The 12,864-nt window shown below is 36.5% G+C and overlaps 1 protein-coding gene across 3 annotated transcripts in view; it reads left to right on the top strand.

The window, feature by feature from the left end:
* The first annotated feature begins 10,016 nt into the window (after positions 1 to 10,016).
* Positions 10,017 to 12,864, top strand: part of LOC106876202 (nucleoside diphosphate kinase 6, mitochondrial) — a 45,623-nt gene continuing 42,775 nt past the window's right edge. For 2 of the 3 annotated variants that reach the window (XM_014924659.3, XM_052970469.2), the window contains exon 1: positions 10,321 to 10,644. In XM_014924659.3, the coding sequence (XP_014780145.2) occupies positions 10,564 to 10,644 (81 nt within the window). In that variant the 5' untranslated portion in view covers positions 10,321 to 10,563. Of the gene's footprint in view, positions 10,150 to 10,320; positions 10,645 to 12,864 lie in introns of those variants that run through there. The other variant, XM_089357241.1, reaches the window with a different exon arrangement.

The raw sequence follows: 12,864 nt of genomic DNA, 5'->3' as shown, positions 1-12,864 counted from the left end.
CATAAAAGGTTTTTCTTTTCTCTCAGCCTTTTCTGTAATTCCAGTATGCCTTGCACGTTTATAGTTTACAACAGGTACACCATATGGAATTCTTATCTATTTTTGTATATTGATAATGGCAATAGAAATCTGCTTTCTTTGCTAAAACATTTTTGTCTTGTACTTTGAGACCTCTTAATTGTTGAGTTTTCTTCAATAATTTCTTCTGATATACATGTAGCTTTCATAGCAGCCATCAGACTGCATCATCATAGTTTTGACATCTACTTTTTCATGCTTGCATGGATCAGCAATATCTCACTGAGATACATTTTTCCATGGCTAGACACCCTGCCTATTGCCAACACTCGTTTGCAAAGAAGATATTTCTTCATGGCTAGACATTTCTACAGGATTGTATGGTGATGACTGTTGTATAATATCAAGGCAAGGAGACAAAAATACGTGCAGTTTCCCCCTTCCAAATCAACTCTAGGCTTTTTTTTATTAACCTGCAGCTATAGAAGACATAGCTGTCACTCAGGTGGATTCACAAAAACTGACGTTTTGTTCATTTTCCAGTCCTGAATGTGGAGAATGTGCAGATGTATTAATTTGACTCCATGGTTGCTAATGAGATTTCCCTCTGTCTTTGGCAATGGATTGCAGTTGTTCCCAAGAATAGCTGCCTGTCAGCGCTTCAGTTTCCGTGTTCTTGATTTGCCATGCTTCTCTCTTGGGGTGTCCTTGTAATATTGGAAGCCAGTTTTCATTGGGTGTGTCCCAACAGACTCCCATTTCTTCTTGGTCTGGACTTCAATAAGTTACTAGTTTGCCTGTTCTTACTAGGCTTTTGTGAGTTTTGCCATTTCACCTAAAGAGATGATTGCTTTAACTACCTCACTATCCATTTTTCTGACAACTTGTGATGATGCTTACTCCTTGTACAGGGCATACATTGACTAACCCCTTGTTCCAGCACCTCAACAATTTTCCCAGTACTACTTTTTGTGATGGCAGCCCTGAAGGAGTTAGTGCATTCATTTGTTAACAATTGGGTAATGGGGTTTTCCTATATGGCCAGACATTTCCACTTGACTACAGCACTAACAGGGTTGTATCACTCCTGTACGTGCATTTAGGGGGTGGGGGTTATGTTTGTAACTTGTAGTGGTGGTGTTTTATTGGCTTTATGCTTTTCTTGTCACCAACTACTTTGCAGCATTATCTTTGTACATTTTATTCCACTGGCACAAGGGAATCCGTCTCCTTTATTGTGTGTGTTTTTCATTGAGTTTCTGCATTCTTAATCACATTAGCTGCATTATCGTTTGTGTTTTTCCAAAATTCTGCTAAAGCGTGAAGCTTATGATAGACTGTTTCTGTATTGCAGAGGGGAGACGGGAGTAGTTTCCTAGACTGAAGTTGGTACTGCTTACAGCATACTAGATAAGATTTATGACAAAAAAAAATTTACATATCTTATTCTCATACAAATGAAATACATATATAAATACTAATGATTATATTAGCAAAAAGTATGTGGAAACATACAAATCTAATATTGGGGTAGTCTGAGGTAAGAATAGTTATGAGGAGAGGGAAGCAGCATAGTTGATCAAGTATAAGAGATAGGGGTCACTACTACAATTCTTCAGATATATGTTTACCTGTTCTGAGAGGACGAGTGCTACAAACGAAATAATTGTAATACTTGCCCTGTTATTGACTGCTGTTTTTATTTACTAAAAGATTAGTAAATAAACTATTACAGTGCCATTATTACAACAAATACGTAGATATTTGTTTACATTTTGCAATGAGGCTTATAACTTAAAAAACAAAACTAGAAATAAAATTTCATATCTAGATAATAAAAAAGGCTATTCCAGTAATTATTAGCTTAAAACTTATCAAGACACCTTAGTTCCAGCTCAGTAAGAGCAGTAAATCTGAGATTCTGTCTTTTGGCCATATTCCAAATATCCTAGTTAAAAATAAAACATTGATTTCTTTGTGTAGAAGCATTTTGAAGAGAGAGGGTGGTGGAAATGAAACAATACTAACATACTATGCTTCAGGTTTGTTTGCCTGTTGTGGGTGTGAGAGGAGGAATAATACTGCAATTATAAACAATGGCAGCTACAATAGTTAAAATACAGTTTATTGGAAACATGTCCACATAGTGAGTACTCTTGTTTTATGAGACAAAGCAATCTCACTAGTACTGATGCCAAAATATGCACCCAGTATGCTTTGTATAATTGGCAAACAAACAATTGCATTCAGAGGACACTAATCTTGCCAAGGGCATGAACTGTTGTTTCAACAAAATGCACACCACTGGAAAGTGGTTGATGACAGGAAGAGCATCCACTTGTGGAAACCAATCCAAAACTGAAATGTACAAGTAAGACATGGCTCACTAATATAAGTGACTGAGATTAAAACTTATTTCTTTAGCAGGATGCCAATCTATTGCAAGTATATTAATCAAAGCAAGAGACAATCCACAATTGCAGCAATATATTTGGTAGGGGGTGGAATGTTGTGTTAATGGATATTATTTATAAGGGGCATCGGACTTGTTAGTCTGCCTCGTGATCCCAGTGGACAAAATGGAAAAGGTGTTGCCCCAGAAGATGGTGAGGGAGACACTTATAGATAGCCATCTCTTCCCTGATATGGATTTAGTCTGGGGGCAAAGAATACCAGATGTCTCCACAAATTTGCCAGCAGCTAATAACAAGGTTACTCATTTACAGTTGAACTGAAATGCTTTGCTCAAGAACACAATGCACTGCACAGTCTGGGAACCAAACCCATGATTTTGGGAGTGCAACACCCTAACCACTAGGTCACTCGTCTTCACACTCATGGAAAGTAAACATAAAATGATTATAGTTATCTTGTTCTAATACAAGAAAAGAGCATATCTAATTATTGCAAATATTTGACAATTCTTTGAAATTTCTTCCACTTAAATTCTATGTATATTTCTACTATATTCTATTAAAGAACAGACATTGGTGTGTAGATGAGAAGTGACTTTCCAATCATATGGTTTCAGACTCAGAAACTTGCCCAACAGCATATGTCTTTTGCCATAGCCTCAGACCAACCAGATCCTTGTGAGTGGATTTGGTAGACAATAATTAAAAGAAGTCTGTGCATGTGTCTTATCTTGACATTGTTGTAAAACAAGCATCACCATTTTACAAGCATTGTTTCCAGTCTTCTGCTGAAACATATCTGAGTAAATGTTACTTTACTTAGAGACCTGTAAAGATTGGCAAAGGGAAGGGTATCCAGCTATAGAAAATCTCCCTCACTGAATTACATTTGATCCATACAAAGATGGAAATGTGAATGTTAAAAAAAAACTGAGTTTAATACAGTTGTATCTGATGGTGATATATATTTAGTCAGTCATACTGGCTGTAAAGACAAATCATTTCCAGTAACAGATTGAAACAACAAAATTGAATAATTTTTCCAAGTTTTTTTAAAGAACTTTAACCCATTTGCATTTGGATTATTTTGTCAAATGTAATGCTTATTTATTCACAGTTTTGAATTAATCATGCATTATCTTGTACCTTCAAGATTTTGATGTGATTGTTTATTTTTTAGAATGACATTGTAGGATAGATGTGATAAGCCAAATCTGGCCATTTTGAACATAAAACAAGTAGAATATTTGAGTTAGATATGGCTGGTTTAAAGACAAACAGGTAAATCTAACCAAGTAACTTGTACAGGCTGGAAAACTCTTTTGTTGATGTGTATATATATATATATATATATATATATATGCATACATATGTGCTGGTACCACATAAAAAGTACCCAGCACACTCTAAAATGGTTGGCATTAGGAAGAGCATCTAGCTGTAGAAACCAAACCAAATCAGACTGGAACCTGGTGCAGCTCTTTTGCTTGCCTGCATGGAAAATAGGCATTTAATTAGAATGATGATATATATGTGTGTGTGTATGTTCCCTCACACCCACTGCTTAACAACTGGTGTTGGTTTGTTTATATCCTCATAACTTAGCAGTTGTTTGACTTTGAAATAAATTTTGGATATTGATAAATATTGATGACAGTCAACTTGCTGAGTTTTCTTTAGAAAAAGGCCTTAAATTTATGGAGAAGTATTTTCATGTCAAGTGAAATGAAATGGCTCAAACTAGGAATTGGAATTAGATCACTAAGATTACCACTTACTCTATGGAGCTCACTGCAAATCTATAGATGAGGATGATTTAAAATAAATATTTTACCTATTAAAAATATACTTTGGCAAATTTTGGAGTTTGTAAGTCTTATATTACTCATGCAGAATAGAAAAGTAACAATTGGAGTACAGATAAGTGAAATGATAAAGTCAATCTCCACTATATAAAGTTAGTGGTGATCAAAGATTGAATAGAGAATGACAGATTTTTCAGAGATATTGAGTCGTTGATGTAGCCATTAGGAAAGTACAAAATACTTTGGCTGTTCATTCTTTTACATAATCAAGAAATATTGATCAAAATGCTGGCAGATAAAGGCAAAAAGAACTATGCTTTCCTGGATATTTTGTACAAATATCTAAAAGAAAGTCTGTTGCAAATCCATGCAGACAGCTGTGTGGTTAAGAAGTCCACTTTGCAAAATGTGATTCTGGATTCAATCTCAATGTTACACACTATGGACAAATGTCTTTTTATCATAGCCTCAGGTTGACCAATTCTTTGTGAATGAACTTTGGTAGATGGGAATTGCAGAAGTCCATGATGTATCAATGAGAACATTGAAAACCTGATGCTCATCAAAGTACTATGCACTGAGTTTCAGACATTCTCTTGTTACCATAAAAAATGCAATGTACTAATGATTGACCTGTTTGGGAGTCTATCATCAATTACTCTATTGTAATAATGGCACCCAATCATAGTCGTGGCTGTTGCTGGTGTCATGTAAATGGCACCTGTGCTGGTGGTGCATAAAAAGCAACTATTACACTCTTGGAGTGGTTGGCATTAGGAAGAGCATTCAGCCATAGAAACCATGCCAAATCAGACTGGAACCTGGTGCAGCTCTTTAGCTTACCAGTTCCAGTCAAACCATCTAACCCATGCCAGCATGGAAAGCAGACGTTAAATGATGATGATGACATATAAAGAAAATATAACTGCACATTTGCATAAACATTTTTTCTTATAAACCATAACTCACTCAGCAAAATAGCATGCTGAGAAAGCAAATTCCTCAAAAGCATTTTTCAGTTACCTGATGTTATTCCTAGCTGTAACTAAATTCTAGTATATTAGAGCAAACACTCAAACGAGCAGGCTGGATAAAAACACAATAATGAAAGAACAACCAATTTGTTGATGGCTGGATGGAGTAAAGGGAGTACAAATAACTATTGTAATGCCATCTGTTTTAAAATACAGTGAATAAGGTAGCAAGCTGGCAGAATTGTTACCATGCTGGATAAAATGCTTAGCAGTATTTCGTCCATCATTCAAATTCTGTTAAGGGTGACTTTGCCTTTCATCTTTTCAGGGTCGATGAAAAATGTACTAGTTGAGCATTAGCTTCTTCCCATAAATTTCTGGCTTTGTGCCTATAGTAGAAAGAATTATTAAAGGAGGTGAACTGACAGAGCTGCTAGCATGCTGGGCAAAATATTCTGTGTCATTTCTTCTAGCTCTATATATTCTGAGTTCACATTCTGCTGAAGTCAACTTTGACTTTCATCTTTTTAGAGATTTATTTTTCAAGATAGTCCCCTTTGCAGTCCACATGTCTTCCATCTGTGTTTCAGGGCTTGGATCCCATTGGTAAAGAAGCTTTCATCTTGTTGGTCAAAAAAGTCATCAACAGTAGATATGACATCATCTTCACTGTGATATTGGTTCCCAACCAAATGTTTTTCATGTTGGGGAACAGATGATAGTCAGATTGGGCCAAATAAGAATAGAGAGGGTGATCAACCAGTTCAAAGGCACAATCATGAACAGCAGCCATTGATACCAAGGACTTGTGTGCTGGAGCATTGTCCTGATGAAACAAAACCCCTTTCATCAGTTTTCCTGGGTGTTTGATCTTGATAGCCTTTCATAACTGCCTCAGCAAGTTGGCATAGCACTCTCCATTGATGGTGTGGCCCTTTTTAAGACAGTCAATAAATACAATGCGTTTTGCATCCCCCCAAAACAGGCTATCACCTTCCCTGCAGATGAAACAACCTTGACCTTCTTTGGAGCAGGTGAGAAGTGGTGTTTCCACTGCATGGATTGTCTTTTTGCCTCTGGCACAAAGTGATGAAGCCAACATTCATCCTGAGTTAGGAAACGTTCAAGGAAACAAACAGGATCTACCTCAAACAATGTCAGATTTCCCTGTGATGTTATTAGTCTGGTGTGCTTTTAATCAGATGAGAGATGTGGCACCTACTAAGCAGAAACCTTTGTCATAACAAGATCATTGTGCAGAATATTTTCAACACTCACAGGATATACTAATAGCATTAGCTATTTGATTTATAATCAATCGCCTGTCATCCATCACCATGTGATGAACGTGATCAATGTTTTCCTTGATAGTGACAGTTGTAGGATGGCCAGACCTTGGGTTATCTTCAAGACTCTCCCCTCCTTTCCTAAATTCGCGCTCCCCACTTTTGTACTGTTGATAAATATGGAGCATCATTACCTAATGCTGTAACCATATCAGCATTAATGTTTTTGAGGGCTAAGCACTTTATCTGTAGGTACTTGGTAACACGGTGGAGGCGCAATGGCCCAGTGGTTAGGGCAGTGGACTCGCGGTCATAGGATCGCAGTTTCGATTCCCAGACCGGGCATTATGAGTGTTTATTGAGCGAAAACACCTAAAGCTCCACGAGGCTCCAGCAAGGGATGGTGGCGAACTTTGCTGTACTCTTCCACCACAACTTTCTCTCACTCTTACTTCCTGTTTCTGTTGTGCCTGTAATTAAAAGGGCCAGCCTTGTCACACTGTGTCATGCTGAATATCCCCGAGAACTACGTTAAGGGTACGCGTGTCTGTGGAGTGCTCAGCCACTTGCACATTGATTTCACAAGCAGGCTGTTCCGTTGATCGGATCAACTGGAACCCTCGACGTCATAAGCGACGGAGTGCCAACAACAACAACTTGGTAACACAACAATGTTGTGTTATTTTCAAGAGAAGTTGCTACTAGTTACTTTTGAAGTCTTCTTTAAACAGTCAGATGTTAGTTTACCTGGAAAAAAACAATGCAGTTATTAATAAGAGGTGAAATTAAGGCATGCAAGATTTCACTGGTCTAGCATTACGCCTTCATAGTCAGCCTATTAAATATTCAGCCCAATCTCAGATAGCAGGGTTTTTGATCTTTTGTAGCTCAGTTGCTCCTTTCATAGAATGATGTATAAATGCCCTGTCATCTCCATGTTTTACAAAAGCAAAAAAAAATTGGTTCTGTGGTTGGAAAGTAAGCTTCCCAACCATGTGGTCTTGAGTTCAGTCCAAGGCGCACCATACTACTATAGCTTTCTACTGTAATCCTGGTATGACCAAAGGTTTGTGAGTGGATTTTGTAGACAGAAACTGGAAAGAAGCTCATTGTGTATGTGTGTGTGTTGAACCCCACCAGTGCTTGATAGGGTCTGTTTCTCTATAACTTAGCAGTTTGGCCAAAGTGACCAATAGCATAAGTACCAGGTTTTGAAATAAGTAATGGGATCAACTTGTTCACTAGATCCTTCAAAACAGTACTCCAGCACTGCCACAGTTTAAAGGCCAAAACAAGTAAAAGATAAACATGATTTAATTTTGCACAGTAGTCTATTATCTATACTTCCATATATCAATCTGTTCAGTTTGTACCTCTTTTCAGTTATTTGTTGAGGCTAATATCTTCTATGTTAAATTTTTATGAAAATTACTAAAGAGAGTGAAGATTTCACCATTTCATCATCAAAATTTTAATATCCACTTTTCCATGCTGGCACAAATCAAATAGAATTTGTTGAAACAGATTTTCTATAGCCCAATGTCCTTGTTGCAACTCTCACTTGTTTCGAGCCTGGTGTTGCCATCCGGTTTCACCAGTCCTCAGTCAAATCGTCCAACCCATGCTAGCATGGAAAGCGGACGTTAAACGATGATGATGATGATGAACATTTCCCCTTCTCAACACCAAAAGAAAGAAATCATAACAAGAAATTAAGCTATGGAATCAAGGAAGTTGCTAAGATAACTTTGGTTTAGTTTGGTAGAAATATTTATGGCAAAAGAACAGGAAGCTCAGATATTATTGCGATGGTGAAGCTAGAAGCACAGCATGCAAACTCCTCAAATGACCACTTATTTGCATGGTCAAGAATAAAATTAAAAGCCAAGACATTCGTGGAAGAAAGGCATAAATTTGCTTCTAAATAGCTGGTGTTATATTTTTATCCTCTTTAGTAAGAAAATAACCAATAATGAACCTGGGCAGATCAGTAACTGAAAGTCATTATTCATTAGGGAAAACTGCTAGGAAAGTTTAAGGTATAGTGTTTTCTTTATGGATTTTTTGTAAGATGGTGTGATATTTATTGATTTATGTGGTTGCAGTATCATAGTCAGCATTTGAAACAGTTTGGTCTTTTGAGATCATTTGATACTGCTGCATTCTATGGAAGAAGTAATCAACTTGACCTGATTTAAGCATCTGCCTTTGAAGCGTATATCGGAAGTAAGGTAAAGGCATTGATGTTGTGGAGATAAACAAGAGCTACTAAAAACCCCGGATCCCCTTTTGTTGAAATATAAACAAGTAAGAAGTGGAAGACAAAAAAAAAAAATAATAAATAAATGGAGTGGTGAGCAGTTTGATATACAGGAATATCATATGTATAGGTACAAAGTAAGTAACATGGACTTGGGAAACTGAGCTTCAAGCCATTTTGCCAAAGGAATGAGTATAATAGTAGAAGTGAAGCCTCGAGAACAAGGAGACAACTTCATTTTGCGCAATGCTATCAACAGAGCAATGTTTGAGGTAGGAATGGTGTGATGGAAAAGCTGTGGGTTTAGAAATGGTATAAATGAAATTTAAAGTCGATGCATAATATATTCCATAGTAAAATAGACACTAACAAATATATTGTCATCATAGTTTTAATGTCCCCTTTTACATTCTTGCATCAGATGAATTTTGATGAGGCAGATTTTCTTTGGCCAGATGTCCTTTCTGTTGCCAACCCTCAACTGTTTCCAATAAAGGCATTCTTCCTCAGGGCTGGACATGTTTGAACAACAACGCTTGTATGATTGCTCGCTCGTTTACAAATTCGCATAAAGAAACATACGCAGAAACGACAGGCTTCTTTCAGTTTCCGTCTTTCTAATCACTCATAAGGCTTTGGTTGGCCCGAACAGTAGTCGAAGAAACTTGTCCAACTCGCCACGTTGTGGGACAGCACCCTGAACCATGTGGTTGGGAAACAAACTTAACAACACAGCCATGCTTACGTCTAAAACTTACAAAGTACAAAAAAAAAAAACCTCCCGATATTGGTTATCGACTCTGTTATTATCAATTCTTCTAAGATAGAATAATTAAACTATATACATATACCTCAATTGAGATCATTTACCTGAACAATAACTATAGATACATTAACCTCTTGTATGTCAAGTTCTTTGTACTAACGTTCAAACTCAGAAATCTAATGTCTCAACTAGCCCTCAATTACATTTGATGACAGCCTCGTAATACAACTAGTTATGTTGACTTAAGGCAAATAAAGTGACAAGAATTATTTGAAGTAACGGCATATCGTGTGAGACAGGAATCGAACTCAGTATCCATGAGCTATTCAATTAAAGCATTTTATCTACACAGCGATGGTGATTAGAGATATCAAGGATAAGAAATTTGTTTACTCTTACCAGCTGCCATTAACTATTCATAATATGGGAGATCACGTCTTAGCTTTGTTTAAAGAAAAGCATGCTACTGGTTAATGTAAAAGACGGGAAAGGAGAGAACAAGGAGAAAAGTAAGACGATAGTGAGGTGAAGAGATGTGATGTTTTTGAGTGAAAACAAAAGAAAATATGCATCTATCTTTGTCTTGATAGGTGAATGCATTTGAGGCCAACAAACAGAAAATAAGTGTTGGTTTATTTTGTTTTTTTTAGGTGTTGAAAGAATTTTTATTATTTATCTCTTTCTTGTACGTGATATTCCAAGGTCTTCTCTTGTTCAGTTTAGTAATCGTCTGCTGTGAAGATCTTGTATTTATTCCTCTGTGGCAGTATCTCACTACAATCAACAACCTAACTCGTGGCATAGTTAAAACAGACCTGGAGATAAGCAGACGTCGTCTTTTACAGCTCGAGCTGTAAAAGGAACAAACAGTATTTCACCAATTCCTAACTTCGTTTTATTTATAATTTGACAACAAATGTTTTGGGTTTGACTTGCAAGGGAGCTAATTATAAATATTATTGTCACTTCAGAAAAGGAGGAACTCTTCAAGTCTTCAGGTTATTTCATCGTTTGTATGGTGGCTCCAACGTGCTACCAAAATGCACGTGGTTGCCAACAAACTCCAACTGACATTGGCAATTTTAAAGCCCGATTGCATGGCTTGTCCGCACATCATATCAGTAAGAATAATTTATCTTATTTCATTAACTTTTTTGCTATTATTATTATTTTTTTGCTTTAAAATCTATGAAAAAAACCAATGTTGACATTACTCCGACTCGCCTCTATTTATTTACTTTCCTTTTATTATTATAGTTTTTTTTCTTCGTTATATTGTAAACATGACCGTATTGGTATGAAGCGATGATTTTCTCCCCCTCTCTTTTACTCACCACCCTCTTGCTTTACTTTATTTCTTTCCGTCTGATTTTTCTTTCTCCTCTTTCTCTCCTTCACACACACACACACACACACACACACACACACTATTTCTCTCTCTCTCTCTCTGTTTATAGAAAGTTCATCATTGGCGTAAACAAATACATACACACATGTACACACACTATTATTTTTTTTTTTTTTAGTTTTGAATGAATTTTATTTTAATATTTACGTTTAATACTGTTACATAATTTATTAAAAAAATTACAAGAAAGAAAATTCCAAACAAATAACAAAACCTTTCACATATAAATGATACAAAAAAACTGGAGCCAAAAATTTGCATTGTTTTTAATGTGACCATTATGATTGCAATATGTGTATATACATTAAAACATCAAAAGGAAAAGCATATCCAACATCTTAGCACCGATCCCCACCTTTCAAAAAATTTGTGTTACTTAAATCCTTATGGAAAATGGTTAAATTGTCATTAACAGATGTTCTGGAAGTTTATTCCATATTGGGACTATTCCATTTTTTTAAAATCACGTAATCTAATCGGTGACATTTAACAAAAATCTTTTTGAGAATGACCTATTGTATGAGAATTTTCAGTTTTGAAAGAAATCGTTAATGAAAATATCCGCTAAATTGTTCGTGTTTATTAAAAAATACGTGAGTCCACACCGTTAAAGCTAAAAATTTGAGACAGATATTTTAACCAGATATTGTAGTTATTCAACGTCAGTCCAAACAACACCTGAAACTGACTTAGAACTGGTCATCATTTTAAACAGTTCCAACCACGTGCAAGCATGCAAACTACCTGCAGCAGCAATTAGCCGAACAATAATCTCATCGATCTGGTAGATAGATAGATAGATAGAGGACTGGATACGTTTACTTAATAATAGATTAATGTAAATATAACGTTACTCTAACCACGGAAAAACTAAATCGTGATTGTCATTAAATTAAATCTCTGTGGCTTTCCAAATTCTCTTCACGATTCTGCACCTTCTTTCTACGTGGTGGTGTCGCTAAATTACTAAATTACGAGTATTAGCATGATGTAGTAGGGTTGGCAGTGTTGGAGGTGTTAGACTTGAGTACTTGCGGCAGAAGTTAAAGAAATCAATGATGTTAACTTGTTATTTGAAACTAAGTACAGAGTGCCACATGATCAAGCGACAACTCTATACAATCGGAGGATACGATGCGGGTTTTGAGTAGCAGATGTGCTAGTGAAGTGTACTTATGTGTTATACGTTCAAATGATAACAGAGGGGTTTTTTTTTTTTTTTTTTTTCATATTTAGGTTTAATTCAAGCTATGTATCTTCCAACATGAATCAGGTTTATATCTGTAGAAGAGATATCCAGTAAAATCTTTTTCTAGGCATGGGTGTGTGGTAAGAAGTTTGCTTGCCAACCACATGTTTACAGGTTCAGTTCCACTACACGACACCTTGGGCAGTTCTACTATAGCTCGAGACAGACCAAAGCCTTGTGAGAGGATTTGGTATATGGAAACTGAGAGAAGTCAGTCTAACGTCCGTTTTCCATGCTGGCATGGGTTGGACGGTTTGACTGAAAACCAGCAAGCTGGGGAGCTGCACCAGGTTCCAATCTGATCTGGCAGAGTTTCTACAGCTGCATGCCCTTCCTATTGCCAACTACTCCAAGAGTGTAGTGGGTGCTTTTTACATGCCACTGGCATGGATGCCAGTTACAAAACACCAGCATCAGCCACAATTATGATGTGCATGTGTATGTGTTTGCATCTGATCCCCATTCCCACTGCATGACAACTGGTGTTGGTTTGTTGTCATCCATGTAACATAGATGTTTGGCAAGCATCCAATAGACTAAGTACCAGACATTAAAAAATAAGTACTGGAGTCAATTTGTAACTGAAACCCTTCGAGGCAGTACACAGTTCAATGGCTGAAACAAGTAAAAGATAGAATATATTGTTGTTATAATAAACATTTCTTTACATTTTCTGAGCTCCTA

The sequence above is a fragment of the Octopus bimaculoides genome, chromosome 9, assembly GCF_046866305.1.
Source record: "Octopus bimaculoides isolate indiv1 chromosome 9, ASM4686630v1, whole genome shotgun sequence".
NCBI lineage: Eukaryota > Metazoa > Mollusca > Cephalopoda > Octopoda > Octopodidae > Octopus > Octopus bimaculoides.
The sequence above is the reverse complement of the archived record's forward strand: the minus strand, read 5'-3'. Positions and strand labels throughout refer to the sequence as shown.